The sequence below is a fragment of the Callorhinchus milii genome, unplaced genomic scaffold (assembly GCF_018977255.1).
Source record: "Callorhinchus milii isolate IMCB2004 unplaced genomic scaffold, IMCB_Cmil_1.0 Scaffold15, whole genome shotgun sequence".
Classification (NCBI taxonomy): domain Eukaryota; kingdom Metazoa; phylum Chordata; class Chondrichthyes; order Chimaeriformes; family Callorhinchidae; genus Callorhinchus; species Callorhinchus milii.
The window spans coordinates 11,543,630-11,570,179 of record NW_024704756.1 but is presented as its reverse complement, the minus strand read 5'-3'; the positions used below and the strand labels follow the sequence as shown (position 1 = coordinate 11,570,179).

General features: G+C 38.2%; 1 protein-coding gene across 5 annotated transcripts in view; it reads left to right on the top strand.

Moving 5' to 3' along the window:
- Nucleotides 1-218: 218 nt before the first annotated feature.
- atp11c (ATPase phospholipid transporting 11C) overlaps nt 219-26,550 on the top strand; it is a 41,761-nt gene continuing 15,429 nt past the window's right edge. For 3 of the 5 annotated variants that reach the window (XM_007892864.2, XM_007892863.2, XM_007892867.2), the window contains exons 1-16: nt 219-725; nt 14,643-14,762; nt 15,303-15,392; nt 15,668-15,748; nt 16,330-16,437; nt 17,453-17,581; nt 18,641-18,744; nt 19,774-19,824; nt 20,469-20,533; nt 20,757-20,838; nt 21,447-21,597; nt 22,891-23,088; nt 23,542-23,715; nt 24,022-24,170; nt 25,112-25,183; nt 26,346-26,419. In XM_007892864.2, the coding sequence (XP_007891055.2) occupies nt 699-725; nt 14,643-14,762; nt 15,303-15,392; nt 15,668-15,748; nt 16,330-16,437; nt 17,453-17,581; nt 18,641-18,744; nt 19,774-19,824; nt 20,469-20,533; nt 20,757-20,838; nt 21,447-21,597; nt 22,891-23,088; nt 23,542-23,715; nt 24,022-24,170; nt 25,112-25,183; nt 26,346-26,419 (1,675 nt within the window). In that variant the 5' untranslated portion in view covers nt 219-698. Of the gene's footprint in view, nt 726-6,558; nt 6,612-14,642; nt 14,763-15,302; nt 15,393-15,667; nt 15,749-16,329; nt 16,438-17,452; nt 17,582-18,640; nt 18,745-19,773; nt 19,825-20,468; nt 20,534-20,756; nt 20,839-21,446; nt 21,598-22,890; nt 23,089-23,541; nt 23,716-24,021; nt 24,171-25,111; nt 25,184-26,345; nt 26,420-26,550 lie in introns of those variants that run through there. The other 2 variants (XM_007892865.2, XM_007892866.2) reach the window with 2 other exon arrangements.

Genomic DNA, 26,550 nt, shown 5'->3' with positions numbered 1-26,550 from the left:
CTGCCTGCCGCCGCGCTGCCTCGTGGGGATTGTAGTCTCTCGGAGTATTAGCCGCTTGCGGGGGGGGGCGATACAGACTACACCTCCCAGGATGCGTCGCGCGGCTGCGCAGGCGGCACCCGGGTGGAGGTGGAGAGTTGTGCGTTTGTGTGTGTGTGTGTTGTGTGTGTGTGTGTGGGGGGGGGGGGGGGGGAAAGGGGTTGGGTCCCGGGCCGTGGGAAGGACGGACGGAAGGAAGAAAGGAAGGAAGAAGGAAGGAAGGAAAGGAGGCGGGTGGAATTTTGCTCGAGTCAGTTGTCAATAAAATAATCCCAGACGTCGAGCCCGTCGGCTCCGGGGTAAAGAAATCACATGTGGAGGTTAAGGTACCTGGAGGTAACGTCGAGGAGGGAGCGGAGGGCGACGAAGACGACGGGTTGTCGCTGCTGCTGTCGCTGCCGCTGCTTGTAGTGGGGGGGGGAGTCGTCTTCATCAGTTGTCTTGAGAGAGAGGGAGAGAAAGGAGGCGGTGGCGATGAAGTAGTAGCAGCGGCAGTAGCAGCAGCAGCCACCACACGGCCATCGAAGGAAGTGTCTGAAACCTTGGACTGTTGTGTGCAGAGCGAGAAGAAGCTCGGGGTGGCGGTGGCGGTGGCGCTGCGGTGGTGAAGGGGAGGAAGGGGGGGGAAACCAGTCGTCGGCTCGTTGCGGTGCCGCGAGATGTTCCGCCGGGGAATCGACCGTTGGGTGAGTGAGTCCCGCGCGAGCGCTCGCTAGGATTTGAATGGGCAGCTCGAGCTGTCCTGTGCTGCTCTGTGCTGTCCTGCCCTGTCCTGTGCTGCCCTGTCTTGTCTTGTCTTGTGCTGTCCTGTCTTGTGCTGTCCTGCCCTGTCCTGTCTTGTGCTGTCCTGCCCTGCCCTGCTCTGTGCAGCCCTGCGCTGCCCTGTCCTGTCTTGTGCTGTCCTGTGCTGTCCTGCCCTGTGCTGTCCTGCCCTGTCCTGTGCTGTCCTGCCCTGTCCTGTCCTGCCCTGTCCTGTGCTGTCCTGTCCTGTCCTGCTCTGTGCTGCCCTGCGCTGCCCTGTCCTGCGTCAGTCACTCCCGCAGCCGCTTGCTCGGCGTGAAGGTGGGTTTGTGTGTGTGTGTGTGCATCTGCGTCTTTTTTGGGGGGGGGTTAGTGTTTGCACAGACACCTCACGCTGATATTAACTGCTCTTGGCAGATGCTAACCCCCCACCACACACACACACACACACACTCGCGTGCAAAGAAACAAGAAGAGAAAGCGATTCGTCTTACTTGCTTTCGCACTGCTGCAGTCGTTTTGTGAGCCTCTCCCGCCCATAAAGTCGCGGATGGGTAACTCTCCTCAAGTACACGGCTATCTTTTGAGTCTTTTGAGGTGTTTCTCTCTCTCTCTCTCTCTCTGTCTGTCTGTCTCTCTCTCTCTGTGTCTGTCTGTCTCTCTCTTTCTCTCTCTTACTTCGAGTTCTTTCAAATGTTAATCTGTAAGATGTTGTATTATATATATTTTTTAAAAATTCCAACTCAGCCATCCACCCTATCCATCTGTCTTATCTCTCTGCGTTAATCCGTTAACCGCATGGTGGAGATTATGCGGAAGAAACTTTTGTTCCAACTGGTGTACAAAATACTGCTGAGGCTCTTAACGTGAACGTGTACATCTTATTGCACATTGTTTATACAGTCCAAAGCCATCGATCACTACACTTTAGAATAGTCACAACACTGTAAAGCACTTTGAGACGTTTGCACGTACAAACTAAGTCTAAGCAGGTAACAGCAACTGCAGAATATTTTTGTGCTTTTCTGACAGTGGATTTTTACTGTCCACACAATGCAGTCAGTCCCCTTTACAGTATATCCTGCGAAGCAATTTGAGATGTCTCAACAAAGTGACAAGGCGCCGCCACATGTGACAAGAGAGAGGGGAGAGAGGCACGCGGGCCTGACTGGTTGTCTGCTCTCACAGGGCTCCCGGGAAACTGTGGTCCGAAAGTCCCCTCCGCAGCAACATTCGCCTTTCGTATCAACAATGAGCTCAACGCACCCTTGAATTACAAGGACTGGCATGCCCTGCACTCCACGCGCACACGCACACATATATACCGGGCCGGAGAGTAGTTGCTGTGGCCACACAAGATCATGTGGCCACAGTGCACATTTGAGAAACGCTGCTCGAGGCTGACAGTTCAATACAATGCTGGGGATGCACCAACTTGTCAGAGGTGCCATTCTTTGGCTAAGCCTTGCATTTTAGATATAGCGTCTTATCACATCTTCTAGACGACTCAAAGTGCTTCACAGAATATGCTGCAAAGTGAATTGACTATGTTTTGTGGGTGAAACGTGACGAGGCATTAACAGAACTTGTCTGCAGCTTAACGTTAAAGTGAGTTTCTCCCAGTGTGCTGGCCAACCAACTCCCAGATAAGATTGATCACTCATTTTGTGGATGTTTGTGAGACACAAATGTATTACCACATTCACCTACTGAACTCTGCAGTAAATTTGAGAAATTTCAGCAGCATTCAGTCTGTGCCTCTGCAGGTAGGGTGTTAAAGATCCTATAGTATTATCCGAAAAGAGAACGGTGTTTCTCCCAGTGTCCTGTCCAAAAATTCTCCAAATAAAATTGGTCATTTGTTTCTTTGGGATGTTACTGTGCTCAATTGATCTGCTGCATTTGCCCACAAAATGCAATCGTTCTATTTCACAGTAAATTTTGTGAGTGTGACATGAAAGGCACAATACCAAATACAAGGATTATTATTATTAAATGTAAGATTATAATTTTTTATTAAATGCAAAGATCCAACTCATTTTGAGCTTGGGCCACTAGAGTGGCAAAACAGACGTGGCAATTTTGCTCATTTCTGTGTACTACATCTTAATCATTTTCAATCTATCAGTGACAAGTTGTGTGAGAGCAGTTCTTAAAACAACAATCCATATTTGGTAATGGAATGATAGAAAGATGTACGGAAGTTACTAATTGGACTGACAGATATTTTTCTTCACTGTTGCCGCTTTGAGAATTGTGATAATACGAATTTGGAAGGTCCCTGATAAAATTAAATGTTTCCCATGGTTTCACTTTAATGCTTTTATTCTAAAACTGATCTGATCTATTATTTTTGAAGAAAGTTACATTTAAGTGTTAGGCTTCTAGGCTCTTGAATATTTTATTACTAAAGCGATATGTGCCAAAATATTCTTCAGGTCTTCTGGAGAAATATGCACTTGAGAGATATGATTGCTTATCATATCTCTAAATTGCATTTATCAAATCATCATTGGAAAGAAAAGTTGCAGCAGAGCTGATTGTAAATCCCCGCCCTTTATTTTGTTCACAGTACTGTCCTTTTCCAAAGTTGGTGTGCCAAGCTTGGTTCCATGGGGAACAGTACAGCCTTCTTGGTACCTCATCTAATTTGCCTGGTTTCATGTGTTTCCCCAGACAATGATGGGTAGGCAGTTTGATGATAGTCACAGCTGAGCCCCAAAAAATTCACGCATGACATCCAAAAGCAGACTTTCTGCAGGATATTAACCAGCAACTCTGCTTGTTGATTTTCTTTGCCTGCCCTCAGCCTTCCCACGCTGAGACTTCTACATTAGCAGCTGAGAATGCCTAATAGATCATGGATCAAGCTTGGGACTTTTTCTGGAGTATGTGGTTTAGTGCCAGATTTTGGATTATAAAATGTTTGTTTTTAAGTTAAAATTAAATTGAAAGTGATGAATGCAATTTATTTGCTGCAATTTTTAGGAATTTATAGTACAGTTGCATTACCTCTAGAGCTGAATATTCAAATGTTTTCTCAATACAAGTGGTATATTTTACCTCTTATATGTGCCCGGTTGATTGTTGTTTGATGGATTCCCTTTTTAAATATCAGGACAGAATTTTGCCTGATAAATCTATTGTCTTATAATAATAATCCTTGCATTGGTACATAATGCCTTATCATGTCTTCGAGACATCTCAAAGTGCTTTACAGAATATACTGTAAAGTGAATTGACTGTATATTTTATGGACGAAACGCGGCAGCCAATTGCATACAGTAGTGTCCCACAAACAGTGGTGGATAGTGACCAAATTATTATTACTATTTTTGGAGGGATTATTACCCCCTGAAAAGTGATCCCCGAATCGACTAACAACTGGGTTCCTACTTACTGCTAAGTAAACAGGCGTGTGGAGTAAGGAAACATGTCCAATGTTTTGCCCTGCCAGAATCAAACCCAGGTCCTCTTGCTTGTGACACGTGTGCTCTCACCAATAAACTACAGGACTCCCTTGTATACAAGGGACACAAATCGAAATTGTCTTTAGCGTGTCATCTATACAAAATAGTATTCATATTTTGGGCCATTATAGGACCATATTTTACTAAAAATATTTCATTTAAAAAATTGAGATTTGGAGGGGATCAAAGAAAAGATGATCTGAAGTGTGTAGAATACAGTAATATTAGGTTTGCATAGGCCTCTAGAGTGTCTCTATCTTGTTTTATTGATTTTTAAAAGGATTTAAAAAAAATACCTTGCCTATTTTGTGATTGTTTTGCAATGTCTTCCTAACTGAACAACAACAACAAGATTTCAATTATAGAGCGCCTTTCACGTCGGGAGGACGTCCCAAGGTGGTGGACAGTTGGGTCGGGACCCGAGCAGGGGGGAAATGGTCAGGGTGAGGGGAGGGAAGGGAGGGAGCGAGGAGGGGGTAGAGAGTCGAGAGGGGAGCTGAAGGCACGGTCAAAGAGAAAGGTCTTGAGACCGGCCTTGAAGGAGGAAAGGGAGGAAGCAAGGCGAAGTGCCTTCACGTTGCTTCCTCCCTTTCCTCCTTCAAGGCCGGAGAGGCTTAAGGCCCGGCCACCGATGGTAGGGCGGTTAGGGCGGGGGACGTGGAGCAGACCGAAGCCAGAGGAACGGAGGGTACGGGCAGGTAAGTAGGGGGATAGTAGGTCGGAGAGGTAGGAGGGAGCAAGGCCGTGAATGGCCTTGTAGGTGAGGATGAGGATCTTGAATTGTAGCATTTGCTGACAACGTTTGAACTAACCAGTTAAATCAGGAATTGAGAGGTGGGGAGTTGACAGTTTGTGTTGTCAACAGAATACAGCGCTTGCTGCTGAGATAATGACATACACGTCAAACCAAGAGTGTGCGAGAATGAAGAGTGGAGGGGTTTGTTGGGAGCTATCATATAAGCAATACAGTATTTGCTTATGAGAGGTATAAATTCAAGTCCACAAAAGAAAACATAGTTTTCCACACATTTCTACATTTATAGTGTCAGGATAAGAATGTGTAGTTTTCGAACAATTGGAACTGGTATTGTGCCTCTGATGATGTTGCCTGGAGATTAGCGAATAAGGGATGGCATAATTACTGTAGATTTCATTTGAAAAGCAAATGTTATTGAGGTTGAATCAAGCCAGAGTTCTAAGATTAGAAGTGCATTCTGGGCAAACTAAACCTAACCCAAACAATCTTACAATCATTAGGTCTTGTATAGTTAAACTTTGCAACAAAATAAATTGAATGATGTCATCAGTTGACAGAAGTGTTGATTCCTCTCCTACCAACGCTAAACCACGAATGTAGCAAGAAGCATGACACAAACTATTTTAACAGGATGTTTTTATTCTTTATTGTTTCTGGTTTGTACATTGTTCATTTCTAAGTATAGAATAGCTGGAGTTCCTTTACTTTAGATAAAAGCAATGTTAAGTGAAAAATGCTATACAGAATATTTCACATGAATAGAGAAGTTTGTTGGTTGTAACTAATTATGGTTTAAGTATTTGTCAAATATGCCAGGCTAATTTGTGTGTGTTGCTGTATATATATTTTCTGATCGTTGACATATTGAAATGAAAAAAGGGAAATTTAAATCTGATGGAAGATCAAATTACATTGCAGTTAGAAAATTTTGTTTCCCTTCGTAATTATTCATTTTCTGGCAAAGGCCTGGTGACCACCATGCAATATTTTGGAGGAATAAGTACATACAGTTCAAATTTGGAATCTTCTCTACACACTTTCTAATTCCTTTATTAACATGCCTAATAGTAACCACATTTGTGTCGTGTTGGATGATGGCAGAAAACATGGCTGGAAGATTTTCTTCATATATTCACAGAGCATACAACACTTCCACGACACTGAGTGCTATAATGGTATGATTCTTGGGGATTCAATACTTTCAGGGTTGAGTTGTGGTGTTACTTTAGTGATTAAGTTGGTGCCACTACCTAAAATATCAGGCCTACAGTCCTGCTGAAGTCTTTGCCTTTTTGGGTTGTAACAGTGCCTTAGGTACTAGGACAATCCTGGAGCAATGGAAGGCTGATTTATAAAATGGGCTTTTGTTTTTGTTTAACCTTGAACTTTTGGTCAATCTACTGATGTCTTTCTAGAATGAGTGAAATCTGGGGTAACTGCCAGAATTTATGACAAATATTTACAGAGATAGGTCTTTGAACTTTATTCAGCGAAATCTATTCAAATATACGTCAAAGGACTACAATTGTAAACTTGCTGCTGAAAAGCTTTAGAATATGGGATATTGCAAGACTGAAATCTATATCAGACATTAGAGGAAAATGGTAAGTGCTGCTTGCTGATTATGGCAATATTAGAATGTAATTTTGAATTGTGCGGAAACCCAAACTTTCAAATATCCATATTTAATCTTTAAAGTTGACAGTGTTTTCCATGCTTCCACGTTGAGCGATTGGGTAGAAATATTCTGTTTGAGCTTGCACCACTGGTGCACTTTCATGAGGGTTTTAATTTTAAAAATTGCAGTATTCGTGCCATCTCAGTCTCTCACTGTTTTAGCAGCAGGAGAGTGTGGCTTTAAAATGACCCGTGAAGAACATTACAGTTGCATAATACAAAAATTATTTTGAATACAATACATTTCCAATGCAAAACATTGAGCTAGATTTTCAAAGTAACAATAATCCATGAAGTTATAAATGTTTCAATTGGGAAATATTTTGATTAGATTGCAGCTATTTCTGGATTCAGTCATGAATAATATCATATTTTTGTGTTCTCCTTCAGTCTAGTTTGTATAACCCATTTCTCTTGATGTGCACACATCTTACACTGGGAGAGATCTGATTTCTGCATAAGAAGAAGAATCCTTATAATAATCCTTGCATTTGATATAGCACTTTTCACATCTTCTAAACGTCTCAAAGCGCTTCACGGAATAGACTGTAAAGTGAATTGACTGTATATTTGTGGGACAAATGCGGCAGCCAATTGCACACAGCAGTGTTTCACAAATAGTCGTGGATTGAAATGACCAATTTCTTATTGTTTTTTTTGAGGCACTATTATCAGGTGTGTGGAGCAAGGAAACTTGCCCAAGGTTTCGCACTGCAGGGAATCGAACCCAGGTCTTTCGCTTACAAAGCGGGTGCTCTAACCACTGAGCTTCAGGACTCCACTGTAGTTCAGTGTTTGCAGCGTTTCTGTATCCTGGAAATGATTATTTGTCACTAAACTAATCGCAGTGCTTAAATAATATAAGTTTAGTAGAATTTTGATTAGCGTCATAATCTAGGTCCCCATTGATTGATAACTAAAATTGGAAGATAGGTGATCACAATTCCCACTTGAACCTCACAGTTCTCCCTATTAATTAAAGCATATTTATGTTTCTCAATACTGTTTAATCTTTATGACTAGCCTGGTTCCAGTGTGTTTTGACTGAGAAAATGATTGGTTTTACAAATTAAAGTTTTTTTAAAATTTGATTAACATTTTATGACTTATCAACTCTACTGAGGCATGAAATTCATGAATTAGTATATTCGGGGAAAATTATTGCAGTCTTATGGAGTAATAAACTATGTTCTTTGGTGAGATTGCTTCATAGCCTTCTGCCATGTAACAATATATAACTGAATTGATTACCAATAACAACAACAACAAGATTGCATTTATAGAGCGCCTTTCACGTCGGGAGGATGTCCCAAGGCGCTGGACAGTTGGGTTGGGACCCAAGCAGGGGTGAAATAATCAGGGTGAGGGGAGGGAAGGGAGGGAGCGAGGAGGGGGGAGAGAGTCGAGAGGGAAGCTGAAGGCACGGTTGAAGAGAGCAGTTAACAGTAAACAGAGCAGGATTGTAATTTGCTGTGTTAAAATTTGTGGACAATCCCCAGATCAAATGGATTACATTGTTCCACTGATTGGCAATGTTTATTGTAGCCACTGTTAATCCAGGACTGAAGATTGCATAGAGAATTTTTACTTTCCGTTACATCTTAAATTTATTTAAGCAAAGTGTGTATGATGTCCATATTTAGTTGAGCTAAATTTGTATTAATAATATTAAGTAACCCTTTGTGGAGTTTGGTAATACTGTATATAGGCAATAACAGTATACTTAACTTTTGATATTAAATAGCTTTGTTTAAGTGATCCTAACCATGTGGAAACATTAGACTTTGCTCCTTAGGGATTGATTTGTTTGGTAGGGTATGTTTGCGCTTGTCTAAATCATGAGGTCAGATTAAAAGTGCTGAAAAGGTTTTTTTAAAAAACTGGATGAGTGCTCTTTTCTTGTTATTCTAAATTCTTAGAATTATACCTCGCTTCTTATTGGAAAAACTAATTATAGCTCATCATTGAGAGCACTGTCTGGCAAACGCTATCCATTAGGGCTTTGGCTTTAAGGCTTAACAACAATATGACCCAAGTGATAAGAATTCCTGCGTCCAGTGATCACTCTGCCATTCCAAATTCTGATGATGAGGCACACAGACTAGTCTATTACCGGCAGTGCCATGAAGCACCATAGATTCGCCTGGCTCAGGAACCAGACTCCACAAAGGATTGACTCAGTTTTGAGGTTTCTCAGTTCTGACATTCCGTTGCTAAGCACATCACCTTGGAGCCAGCTCAACGCCAAAGAAATCCTGCTCACCTCTCTCCTACTCTTTCCCCCCACCCCTACCCCAACCCTGGAGAATAGTCACTAATTGGTCATTTCACATCCAAAAGCATAGGTTTGAGTCCTTCACTAAATAGATAGCAGGAATCAGCAGCTGAGGTTTCCTTGTGAGCAGCACAGCTCAGCATTGCCACCGACCTCTTAACCACAGCTCAGACATACATCCCTTCCCATTGAGCAATGGTTTCCGTTAGCTGGCGATTTGGAACTTGAGCAATAGCTGCTTACACCAATCAATGTGGATTTCTATTTTCAATGGACATTCAGTCCCTCTCCACTTCCATCCCCCACAAGGATTGCTTGTAGGCCCAACACATCAATTTCGAACAGCAGCCCAACCAGTCTCCATCCACCACCACCCTCCTCCACCTGGCTGAACTTGTTCTGACATTGAACAACTTCACCTTCAACTCCACCCACTTCCTCCAAGTAAAAGATGCTATTTTGGGAACCCACATGGGTTCCAGCTTTGCCTGTCTGTTTGTTGGCCACCTGCAACACTCTTTGTTCCGGGCCTCCTTAGGTCCACTCCCTGACCTGTTCCTCAGATACATTGATGACTGTATTTGGGTTGCTTCCTGCTCTCGCAATGAGCTGGAAAAATTCGCCAATTTCGCTTCCACCTTCCACCCCTCCATAACAACATCAACAACAACAAAATTACATTTATAGAGCGCCTTTCACGTCGGGAGGACTTCCCAAAGCTCTGAACAGTCAGTTGTTGGGGCCCGAACATGGGGGAGGGGTGGTGTAGGGGTGAGGGAAGGCAGAGAGGTGGGAGGGAGACCAAAGGCACGGTCGAAGAGAAGGGTCTTGTGACCGGCCTTGAAGGAGGCAAAGGAGGAAGCGAGGCAAAAGGACAGTGGGATGGAATTCCAGAGTGTGGGGGCAGAGAGGCTGAAAGCCCGGCCACCGATGGTAGGGTAGGTCGGGTGGGAGACATGGAGCAGGCCGGAGCCCAATGAACGGAGGGAGCGGGCAGGTTGATAGGGGGTCAGCCGGTCAGAGAGGTAGAAGGGGGCAAGGCCATGGATGGCCTTAAAGGTGAGGATGAGGATCTTGAACTCGATCATCTGAGGGATGGAGAGCCAGTGGAGTTGGGTGAGGGTAGGAGTGATGGGGTCACAGAGCTTGGTGGGTGAGAGTACACGAGCTGCAGACCTTCATAACATTCACATGTTCCATTTTCGACCCTTCCCTTCCTCGATTTCACCATTTCTATATCGGGGCATAGATTATCCACAGATATCTTTTACAAGCCCACCAACTCCCGCAGTTACCTGGACTATACCTCCTCCCACCCCGCCTCCTGTAAAGACTCCATTCACTTTTCTGAGTTCCTCCGCCTCTGCTGCATCTGCTCTGACGATTCCATCTTTCACACCAGAGCAACTGAAATGTCCTTGTTTTTCCTCGACTGAGGATTCCCATCCACTGTAGTAAGCAGGACTCTTGACCGTGACCACGCTATTTCCCGTACCTCTACCCTCACCCGATCCCCCTCTTCCCAGAACCGTGATAGGGTCCCCCTTGCCCTCACCTTCCACCCACCAGCCTCAACATCCAACAAATAATTCTCTGCTATTTCCGGCACCTCCAGCGTGATCCAACCACCAAATTCCCTCCCTCCCCTCAGCATTCCAAATGGACCGTTCCCTCATGATTTCCTGGTTCATTCCTCCATCACCACCAACAGTTACTCTCCTATCCTTGGCACCTTCCCTTCCTATCCCAGCACAGGAAATGCAATACCTGCCCTTTCGCCTCCACCCATAAAACTGTCCTGGGCCCCAAACACAGTTTTCAAGTGAGACAGTGATTTACATGTACTACCACTGTCGAACCCAGGATGTAGTCGCTATAGCTAGGATTAAACGAACACTCACAAACAGAGTTTGCTCAGAAATATAGTTTACTTAACACTTGCAGCAAGGAGAGGGAAAGCGAGAGGCAATACAATAGTACGTCTTTCAGTAGAGTCGGTACTCTCCCTCTACCAATGAGGCAGTCCCATCAGTTTATATACATGATTATTTGCGATCACCTCATGTCTCAAAACAATTCTTGCTGTTGATTGACAAGCAATATTCAGTCATCACAAGTTTAATTATACATTTGCAGACAGGACAGGACAGGGACACTGGTTCTCCTCTAATTTATCGACATTGTTGCTTAAAAAATAACTTTAATCTTATCATAGTATAGACACTCTGTACTTTACGTATTTTAGTCCTTTTACATTCGCACACCACCAACAAGAACTACTACTACTACTACTTGTGGAGTCCTGTAGCTCAGTGGTTAGAGCACTCGCTTTGCAAGTGAGAGACCTGAGTTCAATTCCAGGCAGGGCGAAACCTTGGGCAAGTTTCTTTACTCCACACGCCCAATAATAATCCCTCCAAAACTAAAAACAATAATTAAATTGGTCATTTTCAATCTACGACTGTTTGTGGGACATTGCTGTGCGCAATTGGCTGCTGCGTTCGCCCACAAATATACAGTCAATTCACTTTACAGTGTGTTCTGTGAAGCGCTTTGGGACGTCCTCCCGACGTGAAAAGCGCTATATCAAATGCAAGGATTATTATTATTATTACTTGGATTTATATAGCACCCTCCACGTCAGACGGCGTCTCAGAGCACTTCGCAGCATCGGATCCCGGGACCAATGTAGTATACTGCATTCACTGCTCACGATGTGGTCTTCTCTATATTGGGGAGTCCAAACGTAGATTGAGTGACCGATTTGCTGTTCTGTCCGCAAGCACAACTCTGAGCTTCCGGTTTCTTGCCACTTCAACTCTTCCTCCCACTCGCACTCTGACCTCTCCATCCATGATCTCCTACATTGTTCCAATGAACTATAGCACAAGCTCAAGGAACAGCACCTCATCTATCTGCTAAGGACCCTGCAGCCCTCTGGCCTCAATATTGATTTCAATAATTTCAGACCATAACAGCTTCCCTCTCCCCCTCTTCTGTGACCATTACCACATTATCTGGGTCCCAAACACACCTCTCTCTGGTCTGCCTGTTTTGTTGCAATTCCCACCCCCTTTGTTTTGCATCATTAACACCTCTTTAACCCATCACCCCTCCATTTTCTCCTTTGTCTTCCTTGCCCTGCTCCCGCCTCTCTGTTAGTCCTTAAAAGCCTCTCCTTCCCAACATGCCCCAGTTCTGACGAAGGTTCGTGGACCTGAAACATTGACTCACTTTCCTTTCTCCATAGATGCTACCTGATGTGCTGAGTGTTCCCAGCAACTTCTGTTTTTGTTTCAGATCTCCAGTGTCTGTAGTATTTTGCGTTTTGTTCAATAACATTTTTGTTTCATTTCTGAATGGAGTTATTGAAGTAAACAGTATGCTGCAATGAGAAGTTAACATTTTGGGTTAACCCGTCATCAGAATAGAGCTACTGAAGTATTGTTTTCAGCTTTAATCAACTACTGACCTTTTTTCCTGCTTTTTTGTTGTTTTTAAAACAATTCAAATCACTTATTTACAACAACACCAACTTGGATTTATATAGTGCACTCCATGCCGGACGGCTTCACGGTAACAGTAATGTTTTATTTAATAAATTTAATAAAACGTTACATCTTAACTTTGTGAGAGGTAATTTAATCTGCAGGCAGTAGTGTGAAACAATCACTTTTGAAATTAACTGAAAAGATTGAACACAACAAGAAGACTGGTTGAATTCCTTCTATTTGAAGTATGTTTTTGAAAATACAGCTTGTTATTGTTCCTTTCACATTATACTGTATGTCTAAAATGTCATTACTGTAAAGGAAATTGGACATTATGACATAGAGTATCGTGTTTATTGCAACAGAGGTAGTTATACTGGTTTCTAGTTCAAGTTATCAGTATAGACTTCCGCAGCTGTTTTGGATTGTTTAGACTTCTATCCTTCCTCAGGGGGAAAAAGCCTTGATGATCCTGTTTTTGAAAATCCTGTAAATAAAGTAATGAAGAAATGGGCAAGGCAACTTTTGTTTAAATTGTGTTTGCATTGTTCTAATCGCATACTTTAACTTAGATAATCAGCTGGCGCTTTGCGTACTAAAAATCACACTTTTGCTTAGTTTAACTCCTTTGGAATATTTATATTATTTCTATTTACTTAATTGTTTTGGAGTTGTTTCATATTCTGTAGCAAGCCAGGCTGTCAGTGTTGTTTGTGGTTGCCAAGAATCAAGAGAAACTATGAACTTCAAAATGTTGTGATTAAATGCATTGCTCAAGGTGTTCAGGGCCAGGCAGTGACATTTCATATTTTGCTTATCAGCACAATCATAAATCTAAGGAAACTAAATTGATATATTATTAAATACATTTCTGGTAGTTGTTTAGATATGCAAACAAAATATTGCCACATTATGCAGTTCTCTTCCGTGTTTTTATCTAGTAACAATTTAATGTGACTTTGCATGTTGAAACTGAAAGGACATGTTTTAACATGCAATTAAACTAAGTTGCAATGCAATAGGGTCAACAGAGCACAGTGTAGCATGAGAAATTAGTTGAATGACAACTGGGCCCTGAATTACTTTTTGCTATAATTTGTTTGATTCTAATTGGATAAAATTGCCCTCAATTAGTGTGACATTATTGTCAAAATCTACTTTGACATGGTTGCAAAACACAAAGGTGTGCAATGCTCATTAAGTGATTACTGAAGGGAAATTGAACACAGAAAGAAGTTTTTTGTTTAACCCATTCCATTTCTATCCTGCATACCATGGTTAAATAATCCTCTTTTCTATTTCTACGTATATTGTAATTTACGGCAGTTTTTAAGAAAATAAAAATGTTTATAATCGTGCATGTACACTTATCTGAAGGATAACAAGTACTACAGAATACTCAACATTCTATATGGTAGGATAGATCCTCATTGATACCCTGTTCCTTTCAGTATTTTATAAATAATAAATAAGGAACAAACATATTTTGCTTCAGTTACCCTGTTTACAACGGAGTAGAAATTCTGATGATGGGCATATTTTACCTGCAAAACGATGTATATCATCACCTTGTGTGCAGAACTTTACGAATTGTATCATCTAGAACTGAGCCATTGACTGGGGGGGAGACTTGTTATGATTTTGTTTTTTAAAAAAATTCATTGTGTATCAATGCTAGATTTTAATATCGACCTTCATCCAACTAACGACAACAAAATTACATTTATATAGTGCCTTTCACGTTGGAAGGATGTCCCAAGGTCCTGGACAGTTAGGGGTTTGCACTCAAGGTGGGGATAGGAATCAAGACGGGTGGAGAGTAAAGGTCAATATACGGTCAAAGAGGAAGGTCTCGAGATGAGCCTTGAAAGAGGCAAGTGAGGCGGAGAGATTCCGGGATGGAGTTACAGATAGTATTGGCAGAAGAGCTGAAGGCCCGATTACTAATGGTAGGGCAGGGCACTTGGTGTAGGCAAGTGCCCACCGAGGAGGAGTGGACAGGGTGGTATACTGCTAATAGATCGCAGTGCTAGGTAACTAATATGGTGAAACACATCTCTTCATAGAGAGAAAAACATGACCATGACTGTTATCTTTTAGCAAAATAACAAAGGAGTGGAAAAGATGGAAAGGTCTTTGATGTCACCTATTACGACTTTAAGCTTTTCCTTTTTTTTTCCCCCCTCCTCCAGTGTCCTAGAGATGAAAAACGGGTTGACAGCCGCACGGTTTATGTAGGACATCATCCACCTCCTGGCACAGAAAGCTTTCTTCCACAGCATTTCCGTAACAACAGAATAGTATCTTCAAAGGTAGGTTCATGTTTAACTTTGATGAACGGGGTTCCAGTGCATTGGTTAGGTCCCAGGTCCATTTCAATGGTGAGTATTGTATTGCAGCTGCATGCTTTGCATTCCTTCTTTAATTCTCACATAGGTGACATTAAACTTCAGATACATATGTCAAAAGTGCTGCTAATTTTAATCTTAGAACAGGAGAATTTATCCTTGCCTTTTTTTGTGTTCACAATGTCCAAAAGGGAAGCCTGTTTTGAAGCGGCATCTTTTTTTCGAAATGAAATTAAACCACTAAACTAATATTAGTGTACCGATTCCGGATAGAATGAAGTGCAGGGAATGAGGGAAAAGACCTTGCCATTCTTGTATTGTACATTACTGTAAACTATCCAAACATTGCATAACAGAAAATAGAAATAATTTATTGGCTGGTGAAAAGTTACGAGTATTATAATGTTGAAAGTGACTAGTCTAGAGAGTAGTAGTGGTAATTGAACTTGTTTGTCTTCTATATTCTCTTTCTCTCCCCCCACCCGCCCCTCCCTTTTGGCACAGTACACCTATTGGAACTTTATTCCGAAAAATTTATTCGAACAGTTCAGAAGAATTGCAAATTTTTACTTTCTTATCATATTCCTTGTACAGGTAAGTTTGAGTTCATGGGAAAGCTCTTTAACTGATAATATCAAAATAGTAATTGATGTATAATGTTCAGAATATGTATTGGACTTTAAGATTCATCTATTTAAAAGTAAACTAAATGTAAATAACACAGTATTAACATGGTTTCTATACTTTGGGTATCAGTAATATTTCAACATTCTTTAGTGTTACTTGATAAGCTAACAAGCAGTAATTGCTTTAATTATCTTACTTCCTAGTTAATAAGCGTTTTTTTAAAAAAATTCCTTTTCTCTCAGGTTATTGTTGATACCCCAACCAGCCCAGTCACAAGTGGACTCCCTCTCTTTTTTGTAATCATTGTAACTGCAATTAAACAAGTAAGACATGTCCATTGTTGGTTTGTTTGGAATAATCTCATGACTGTCTGTGATTTGTCTGTGAAACTTTTTTTCATTTGATCTGAAACACGTTTCTTCTATCCTTTTGAACCTCTTTAAAAGTTTGCAGTTACTTCCTCATTTTCCTCCCCTTTCATTTAAAGGATGTGGTTTATTCAAAGCAATAAGTTATTGAAATGCCTAAATTATATATTGATTATTTTAGATTTAATATGATAGATACATTGGTATAAATATCTAGTTTGTAACAGTTTACAGGATATAGCAGCATTTGTTTTTTTTCACAGAATATTGTATTCCTTTGTACCAATAATGAAAGTTTTATTGCATTGATTTGTAAGATTCAAGCATATTTTGATTTAAATCACTTATTATACATTAAGCATATTTTGATTAAAATTAAATTATCCATTCAGTAAAAGTAATCTTTTTGTTTTGGATAAGCTGACTGTAGATGTAGATAGAAAAACATTACATGATTTAGAATGCAACCATATTTAGAAAATTGTTTGACTATTTGATATTGGCATTTCACATTTACTTTTTCTCTCTTTTTACAGGGTTATGAAGATTGGCTTAGACACAAAGCAGATAATTCGGTGAATAGAAGTCCTGTTTATGTTGTTGTTGAAGGAAATGTAGTAAGAACACAAAGTGAAAAAATTCAGGTAATAATCTTATGGATAGAATATTGTGTATAATTTGTTCTTTTTTCCATTCAACAACTGAAAATATCCAGTAAACTTTACAAAATATATTGGTGCAAAGGTGCGTTTTATGCACAGAAGCACATGTTAACAAATTATTTTCTTTTCGTACATTACTGACGTCTGGTAGGATCTGATATTGGGAACTTTCTATTTATTTGCGCACCTGTGTGTGGCTATCGGGATCGTAATTTTAATGCAGTTGCACTGAACCTACAGTATGAGGCAAGGGCAAGATCTATATAAGTGTAGATTTGATCAGAAAGACACATATGCACTTTTTTTTGAGTTTTAATTTAAAGGTTATGAAATTCTCTATCTAATTCTCAGATCTAGGAACTGACATTAAAAAGATAGGCATGTTGCTTCCACTTTTCAGCCAAAGCTTCTGGGATGTGTGTGTGTCTATGGCCAAGGAAGATGATGATATTTTCTCTTCCCTTTTGCACCTTCCAATTCACAGGCCCAAAATGCCAACTACTCTTAGCCAATAAGACTATTTTGCCTTAAATTTTAAGATTGCAAAAAATTGTTAAAAATTCTTAAATTCAGCTTCAATTTAGAAGCTGCTTCTTTTTTAAGATTTGGCTAAGATTAGGTGGCAGTTGGGCCTCACATCTCATCATAAGATCTTGGTTTAGATGGAAGACTATGATGGAGTACAGACCTTTGTGCAACCGTGTCCTGAGCTGACTTCCTGATTAAACTTTTATGGCTATGTGTGAGTGAATGAATAAATAAAATCTGGTTTGGGGTCAATGCTTGTAAATATTAATTGAATTCAGATAATTTCCTTTTACTTCTGAAATGTTGGGTCTGATTGCAGCCTTTTAACTCTATAGCAATACGACTGCAGCAATTAATATTTTCACATTTCAAAGTTAGTTAATTTACTGGATTTAAAAAATGGCCCCACATCTAGAATTAAACCTATGCAATAACAGGTCCTTGGTTTAATCAGTTGTTCTTTTTCTAGGTTGGAGATGTTGTGCGCGTCAAAGAAGATGAAACATTTCCATGTGATCTCATCCTTCTGTCTTCTAGCAGGGACGATGGTTTATGCTACGTTACTACTGCTAGTTTGGATGGAGAATCGAGCCAAAAGGTAAAGTCGGTACAAAGCCACGTGATTTCTTCTGTGATATTCAATGAACACTAATGCTTGTGATACTGTAATAACCTTTTTAGTATATTTAAAAGAGTTTCTGCCAGGAACAATTTCACTGACTTTTATGAATATTAAAATTCTTTGCTTTTGTTTGACGGCTACTTCTCTTCGTTTTCTGTTTTTGAATTCTTCTGTGTTCTTTTCCTCTCCCAAATAAGCAACCATAAGATAATTTAGAAAAATATAACTTTTTAAGTAAATAGTTGCAGAACAGAATTTCTTATTGTTGGTGCTTGAAAAATGGACCCAATGTGAATATGGGCACAAATCCTTAGCATATCTCGGCATGGGACGTATTGTGACTGCTGTTTTATTTGAGATTGTAGTTGATTGAGGGAATTTGCAGTTCTCTCAGTTGTGCAGCATCATTTTCCATATATTCTATAACAGTTCAGTAAATAGTAATAATCCTTATCTATTAATAATTAGTGGAGCAATAAAATAGTGTTTCTGTTTTATCTTTTTTCAGGCTGAGTCTGGAATTTTATGATGTGAAATAAAACATTTTAATTGTCCAATGAGGTGACTAAACAAATTGCTATTTACGCAAAGATAAAACATTTTTGTAGTATGTGATGTATCAATGCAGAGCCAAAATAATGTTTTATTTTTCTAATAAGAATTTTTTTGAGATTTCCCTGTCAGTTTTTCTACAGATTCATTGGGCATGAGACTTTTCTTTTTTTTTGCATTCAGTCTCTTGATGCAGTTCGAGCCTTATACAGTCCTGTTGAACTTGTTTCACACATTTTATCTCTTGTGGCCATCTTTTGATCGTCATCCTTTTGTTTTGCCCCTTCACTTATTTTCAAAAGCCAACTTTGAGTGTGGTTATTGCTATATATTTGGCTTCTAACTTTAGTCGGATAGTCACCAGTTCCATCCTCTTACATAGTTTGTTTAAAAAAATGTTTGTCAACTTTGTATGGCAATTTATTCATTTCCTTGTCTTACTTTGCGATAATTCTTACATATATTTTTATAATCCTTTATCAGACTTACTTTGCTGTCCGTGACACCATTGCATTCCGTACAGACATGGAAATTGATTCGTTGAATGCCACCATTGAATGTGAACAACCTCAACCTGACCTTTACAAGTACGAATCTTATTTATATAGTAAGGTTGAATGTAACTAACATTTCATAATCTAGAGATTTGCTAGAGATTTTTTCATATGCCAACATTCAATTAAGGTTTATAAATTCAAATTTCAAATGAATTTGGTCTGATATTTGCAGCAGAGTACTTACAGTGTAATTCATATTTACTTAAGGACATATTTCTACAATGTTAGAGCCTTGTCTGTCAGGAAAATGTAGAATGTGGGTTTAACAAAACTTGTTGCCAAAACCTTGTGACTTAGTTTCTTTAGTCTTCTGAGTAACAATTAGCACACTTTGGGTATTCCAGTTGTGGTTTCTGCTGAGCTACCATATATTTTTAAAAATGACCTGCACATTGACCACAAGTTGAACCATTGAGCAGCAACTAACAAAGACATAGGTTTTTAATCCTTTATTAATTCGTTCATCTCAGATTGAAGGGGGCTGGGCGTGGTAGTTGTAATGTTACAATTGCTGGTTTGGAGAAGGAGCCATCAGCTAAAGCTTTTTGCCCATGTTCTTATTGAGCAATCCCTGAGAAAAGTTGGGTACATAGACAAGCAAGAGATGACCAAGCAGTGACAAGTTTCTATTTTTTAAAATTTAAAACAAGTTACAGCGAAATGTAAATGGGACCTTATTCGACTGGCAGTGATCTAACATCAAATACTTGTGTAGTTTAATACTGGATTGATGCTTGTAAAGGCTGAAATCATTCACAGTACTTTACATCTGCAGGAAAATGGCTCCAAGTAGAGATTTTTATATAAAAATAAACTGCATAGGATTGAACTGAAACCAAACAAGCCCAACATTTTTATCCTCCCAACTATATGACAGATTTTGGACACACAAAATCTATAAATGCTGACATTTCTGAATTGAGTTTACTTTTTTTTCTGCTTTTGATCTTTACTAAATTCTTACCAGGTAGGGCTAAAGTTGTTGGTAGCATTTCAATAAAATATTCTTGTGGAGCAATTTTACAAATTCCATATTGATGTCCATTTTGATAATTACAGGTTTGTTGGTCGAATTCATGTTTTCAGGAATAAACAAGAACCAACCGCCAGGTAATTTTATTATTGAAGCATGAAAACTATAGAAGGGTACACCTTTGTGTTGTATAAAAGTTTTCACTTCTATAAAATAAAGCTGACATTGATCAACTGTTCACAAAAATATAGATATGATCTGTTGAAATAAGCAACCTGCTTATTTGTACATGTCTATGTTGTTCAAAATGTTGATATTAGAATAGAGCATTTTATACGAAGAAATGGTATTCTGTAGTAAATTTAAAAACTCATTGGATTCAGTTTGTTCCTATAATAATGATCCTTAAATTTGATATAGCGCCTTTATCACGTCTTCAAGGAGTCTCAAAGCACTTCACAGAATATACTATAAAGTGAATTGACTGTATATTTTGAGGGCGAAACAAACTAAGGTTCTATTACCAAAACACAAATAGACTAATGATGTCTGTTTGTTTATCCAAAAAGTAAAAGGGTTTCAAATACATATATATTATTATTATTTTATTATTATTTATTAATAAAAAAATATATATTGTATGTATCCCATACAATTTAGATCCTAGTGCATCCTGTTTATTTTTGTTATGATATAAACAGTCATTTGTTTCTTTGAGGTTCGAGTTTGCCTGTTTCAGTATTAAACTGAAGTTTAACCATCTTTGTGTTTTTACATTTAGTTCTTTGGGGCCAGGAAATCTATTGCTAAGAGGAGCCACATTAAAAAATACTGACCAGATATATGGTAAATATTATTTTCAATTGCTTTGAAACTACTGTTGTTGTAAAAGAAATTTTAATTAAATAAGAGTCTTAATTAGATATTGGGATTTTGGATGATTATGGATGTATTCTATTCACAAAAGATAAAGTAATATTTATGCTATTGAAAATTGCATTTAATTGTAATGTTACTTTCTATATATTGAACAATGGACATTTTTTCCAAATGTCTTTATGAATTTCAGGTGTTGCAATATATACTGGTATGGAAACTAAAATGGCCTTGAACTACCAAGGAAAATCGCAGAAACGTTCAGTGGTGGAGAAGTAATTCTATTCTTGTATTATTCTCGTTCTCATTGTTATAGAAATTCATGAATATGTTTTTTGGATTTATACTCTTGTATTTTCAGATGCAATAGGTTTATTATTTATCATTTTGGCAAAACTGCATGATAGATTAAATAATAATAATATATGAATGCAGTTTACAGAATTTCAGGCAGATTACTGACTCTTCCCAACATGCATGCACAGTATGTGCAAGAAATACAACTGATATCCCTTCTCCCTTTGTTGGAGTAACGTTTGGAGAACTTCCTGCTTGTGTACAGGAAATGTGCATACACAGGAGGAGACATCAACGGTGACTCATCGACTTGTAATAGATTTTTTTCTTTTCCGTTACCCTGTTCAGAAAGACAAAAAAGGCAAGTTATTTTTTTCCCCAGTGACCAAAAATCCTCCAGCTAAATTAGTTGTTCACTTCATGGTTATTTGTGGGACCTGCTGTGTACAAATTGACGACTACAAATAGACTTGATAATTACCTGTGAAGTCCTTTTAAGACATTTGAACTGTGTAAAATTATATTATAGTTGTGTTATATACTGTCAAACCATTCAAACTAATTTTGTTTTCTTTTACGCTTGCAGATCTATTAATGTTTTTTTAATAGTTTATTTATGCCTATTGATCAGCAAGTCTGTGATAGGCACTATATTGAAATATATCTGGCAGAATGCTCCTACTAATGACGAAGCTTGGTATAACCCCAAAAGAGCAAAGGATAAAGAAGGCAACATGGTAGCGTAACAATTGAAATTGTAATCGACAATACATTAAATTATGCTGACAGACAATTGTTGCACTACTATTACTGGAACATCTTTGTGGATGATGGGGTGATGTATAAAGAGTTATTTAAGCGCTCTGAGACGCTACCCCACTTGAAGGCTGCTGTATATATGCAAGTAGTTGTTGTTTACGTTTTGATGGTTATTTCAAGATTTTAGTGCAAATAAATGTAAAACAAAAAGTGAATAGTTTAAAATAATTTGGATTGCTGCAGCAAAGTACTTAACACTAAAGCAACTACTAGGTATGCATTTTTACAAAATACCCTGCTTTTAGATTATCACACTTTCTATTCGTAGAAAGTTCAACATCCTAACTTCTTGGAATTTGACATTCACGACAATTGGAACACATTGAAAATAAGGGGCAGAGGAAAGTTTATTTGATGTGCATTCTACATTCATACAAAATGAATTTAAATCTTTTATAACATTTTATTAATTAGTGTGGAAGGCATTTGGAATCCTCCCTGACCCCTTCCTTTTTTTAAACTGCAACAATTAGTGGGATATCCCACGCAAATGTTATTGGTTATTTTCTTTTTGTAACAGCAGTCTAATAGGAATTTAGCAAAATAATTTTCTTTCAGTTGGAAGCTAGAAATTCATGTTTCTGTATATCTGACAGTTTGTGCTGTCTGGTGCTGTTTTTCTGGTTGATTTTGAGCTCAAGTGGATAACATCAGTTTTGTGGTTTGGTGCTCAAGCTGCCAGAGTTTATTTTTAAATAGAATGAAAGTAGCAAAACCTTCTGTTGGCCATTTAATTGTCTGCGCAGTATCCAGATTTATGATGGAGAAAACTAATACTATTTATCTTTTTCAGTATACAATGAATCAAGTTATTTAAATGTAGTAGCTATCTAATTTTAAATTCGCTGGCTTACTCCCATTTACTGTCCAGATTTTATTCTACAATGAATCATGATATATAGTGATGTGATATACATTGAACATCACTAATCATAAATTATAGTATGTGTATGAGTGTTGGAAGGCGAACTGGATGGACCTTGGTCTTCATTTGCCTTGAACATTCTTATGTTCTTATGTGTAGATGCATATAAATTTATTTTATATATATATATAATGCATATATATATAATACACATATAATATATAGGATAGGTCATCAAGTGCTTCTATGCATATCATAATTATCAGTTTTGCTATTAAGTGATAAATATGCAGAGCGATGAAGGAACAGAAGATATTTAGCTGATTATTTGTGCTGCTCTTTACAGCCTTTGAAGATATTTACTGATTTCCTCTCCTACATGGTGCTCTTCAACTTCATCATTCCTGTCTCCATGTACGTTACTGTGGAAATGCAGAAATTCTTTGGTTCCTACTTTATAACGTGGGATAAAGATATGTATGATGATCAATTGGGAGAAGGGGCATTGGTGAACACCTCCGATCTCAATGAGGAACTAGGCCAGGTCAGTGCTTCAGAACACTTATTTCACCTTGAAATTGATTGTACAGCAAATAAAAGTTGACAAAAGCATCTTTTTCTTTGATATTAAAGAATTAGAGCAACAGCACAGCCAAAAATCTCCCTGTGTGAAATTAAGAAGATTGATTGAACTGTATTTTCTGTGTAGATATAATTTTGCAAAAAAAAGATATTATTCTGGTAATTTAAAGGTTGTTATGCCTATGTTGCAATACATATCACTTAAGTTTTGACCTGGCTGATTTTTGAATCCATAATTCTACTACTTGTAAATATAGTGTTAAATTTAGATTGTTAATTTTACAGGTTATCCAATGACTTAATTTGAAAAGGGAAGATATTACATGAAATACATATTACAAAAATTCAGATGCAACACTGACTTTTGCTTTAACTTTTTTGAATGCTTTGAAATATTTTCTCCCATTCTGTGCAGATTCAGTATGTGTTCACTGATAAAACTGGAACACTAACTGAGAACAACATGGAATTCATTGAATGTTGTATAGATGGATTTAAGTACAAATATCCAACTATTGATGCATGTGTTGTTGATGGTTTACCCACAAATGATGGCACCTTCAGTAGACCTTATGGAAGGGCTGAAAAGGTAACAAAACTGTATTTGCTTTTCTTACTTTTAGCACAATTTTAGTTAGCTAATTAAATATAATCTAAAGATGTTTGTGTGCATAGTTGCATGCTGCTTTTTTTTCTTGAATGTGCAAATAGTTATTTTTAATAAATACAGAACCCACTGTCAAATTAACACTGAAATTTCAAAAATTGCCAAAATTCTCAAGGTGCGTTACCTGTATGTGAAGAAACAAAGTTCTTGATTGCTTGAAGTCTTGGAATTAATTTAACACACAAATTGTCACCTCGTTAAATCTTTGATTTGATTTTGTGTTTTTAGGAAAGAGAAGAAATATTTTTCCATGCTTTGTGTTTATGCCACACTGTTCAAGTTAAAGAAGAGGACTCAGTGGATGGGGTTGTAAAACAACAATGCACATACATTGCATCCTCTCCAGATGAAGTTGCTTTGATAGAAGGTGCTAAAAAGTAAGAAATTAGAAATATAAAGTGAGGGGAGGAGGTGGAAACAACATATTATCTTATTTATTTGACTGTTCATTGGACACCTATAGCATTTAGTTTTCAGCAGAGGGAACTTATGATCATGGAAATGAATGATAGATAATAAATTGTAAGATGTTAATGATGCATATATGAGCACTCAACCTTTGTATGCAGTACACAGGAAACTGGACGGTAAGCCTCAACCACTTGTAATGCACTAGAAACGTAAACGAGAGCAATCACAGCTGACTAAGCAGTTTCTTGCCTTCATGTGCAGGAAACCAATTTACATACCATAAGTGGTGTCAGCAATGAGCTGATGACCAAGTGGCGAGACTGTTGTGGTAATCTGCCCAGCTATGATGTTGACTATTTAAAGCAATAAATGGTTAAAATAGCCAGCTTGCAACCTAGGGGCTTGCATGTGTCAATGAATGTACATTTGGGATGGAATTTAAAATGTTCATTGATTGTTGTTTATAACTACAAGCCAATCTACATATAAGGATTTGTAGTTTGGATATCATAAAATGTTATCATCAATGTACTGATGTTTTCCTTTTTCCTGAATTGTCCTCAGTAATACGGAAAATAATTTACACTGCTAGTTAAGTATTACAACATCTTGGATTTATGAACTCCCTTCATGTAAAAAACCATCTCAAAGTGCTTGACAAATTAGTGATGGATACTGAGCAAGGAAGTAAAACGTTTAAAGCATTTGAACAAAGGCATTGAGATTTGTTTTAAATATTTTTGAAACTGCAATACAGGTAGCAAGTTGAAGTGAATTTGAAAGCAAGTTCTAGGGAATAGTCACGGCAAACAGTGGTGAAGCAAAGAGATTGGGGAGCAAGCTATAAACTGAACTCAGAGGAGTGGAATGCACAGTCTTTATAAAGTACACTTTTTAATATTTCTAGGCTTGGCTTTACTTTCCAAGGAATGGAGAACAATTGTATGAAAATACAAACTGGAGACAAAACAATTGAAAAGTAAGAAAATTCCTCTTGTGTTCTGCTTCAAATTCTTTCTCTAGCTAAATTTAAAAAAGATTGCAAATTGCAGTAGTAATTATGTTCATTATTTAACGATTGTTAATTATGTTCTGTCCCTTTAAAAATATTAATCAAAATGTCAACTTCCTACACACATATGCTCAGCAAGAAACCATTTCGCTGAATAATCCTGATCTGTTCAGTGAAAAGAATGGAACAAAGATCCAGTTTAAAATGAGGGGTGGGAGGGGTGGGGGGAAGAGAGGAGAAGAATAATTTTATTACAAGATTATGAATAAAAAGCAGTGTGACTGGATAATTTACTTGAATCGCTGTAGAAGTTTCCACAACATTTGTACCACAGAATAGGTATTGATTCACAAACATTGAACCAACTTTAAAAGTAAAGCAAAACACTGCTTTTAAGTGTATTGATTAATTTCTGAATCATCTCAAAATTACCTTGAGGCAGTGTTTTCAATATTAGCTGCAGTATATGTTTTTTATGGCCAATTCCAATTAACTTAAATGTGTTCAAAGGATTTGGGTTAGACTTTTTATTGTACTTGTACTGTGTTTATATTGTTAGGAGTGAAGCCAATTCACTTTATGGAGCGGAAAGTCAACTTTATACTGCCATTTCAGTAGGGTGTTTTCAAGTTAGGGTGTTTTTTTAAAAAATATACAAATTTGGACATTTTCTGCATGTCAGTCACATGATTGACTCTTAAAAAATCTTCTGAAGTTAATGACCAGAAATGGTTGAACGAACCCCATTTGAGAAATGATTTAAACCTGACAGATTTATTTTGAATCACTCCAGAATCTCTGAAGATGAAGAACATCAGAATTATGTGTTTCAAATTTTCTTGGATATCTTATCAAATATCCAATTTATAAAATGTCACAGCTTCACCACCACCACTTTTCTGTACAAAGAATTTTGGGGTAACCTATAACCTTAATTAGGAGAAGGGGAACATTAGTGTCAGACATTCAAATTACAATAAAACCTGCCCTAATAACCTGCTTTTTAATTATGTATCTGTGCTAATCTTCCAGACTCTCTTCATTTATTAAAAGGGTCTTATTGGTTTGTCATTTGTTAATTGGTTGTTTTATTCAGAAGAGTGAGACTCTGTAATGTTTTTGACTTCAGGTACCAGTGTCTTCATGTTCTGAATTTTGATCCTGTCCGCCGACGTATGAGTGTAATAGTACAAGCAAGTTCAGGTAGTGTGTTCTACATTGCTTTCATCATGTGTCATTTTGATAAAGAGTTATAGTCTTTTGGCAGTTGGGGCATTAGAGTACGTAGCTTATTTGCCTCATTACATCTAATCCTAAAGGTTTCTACCAATACA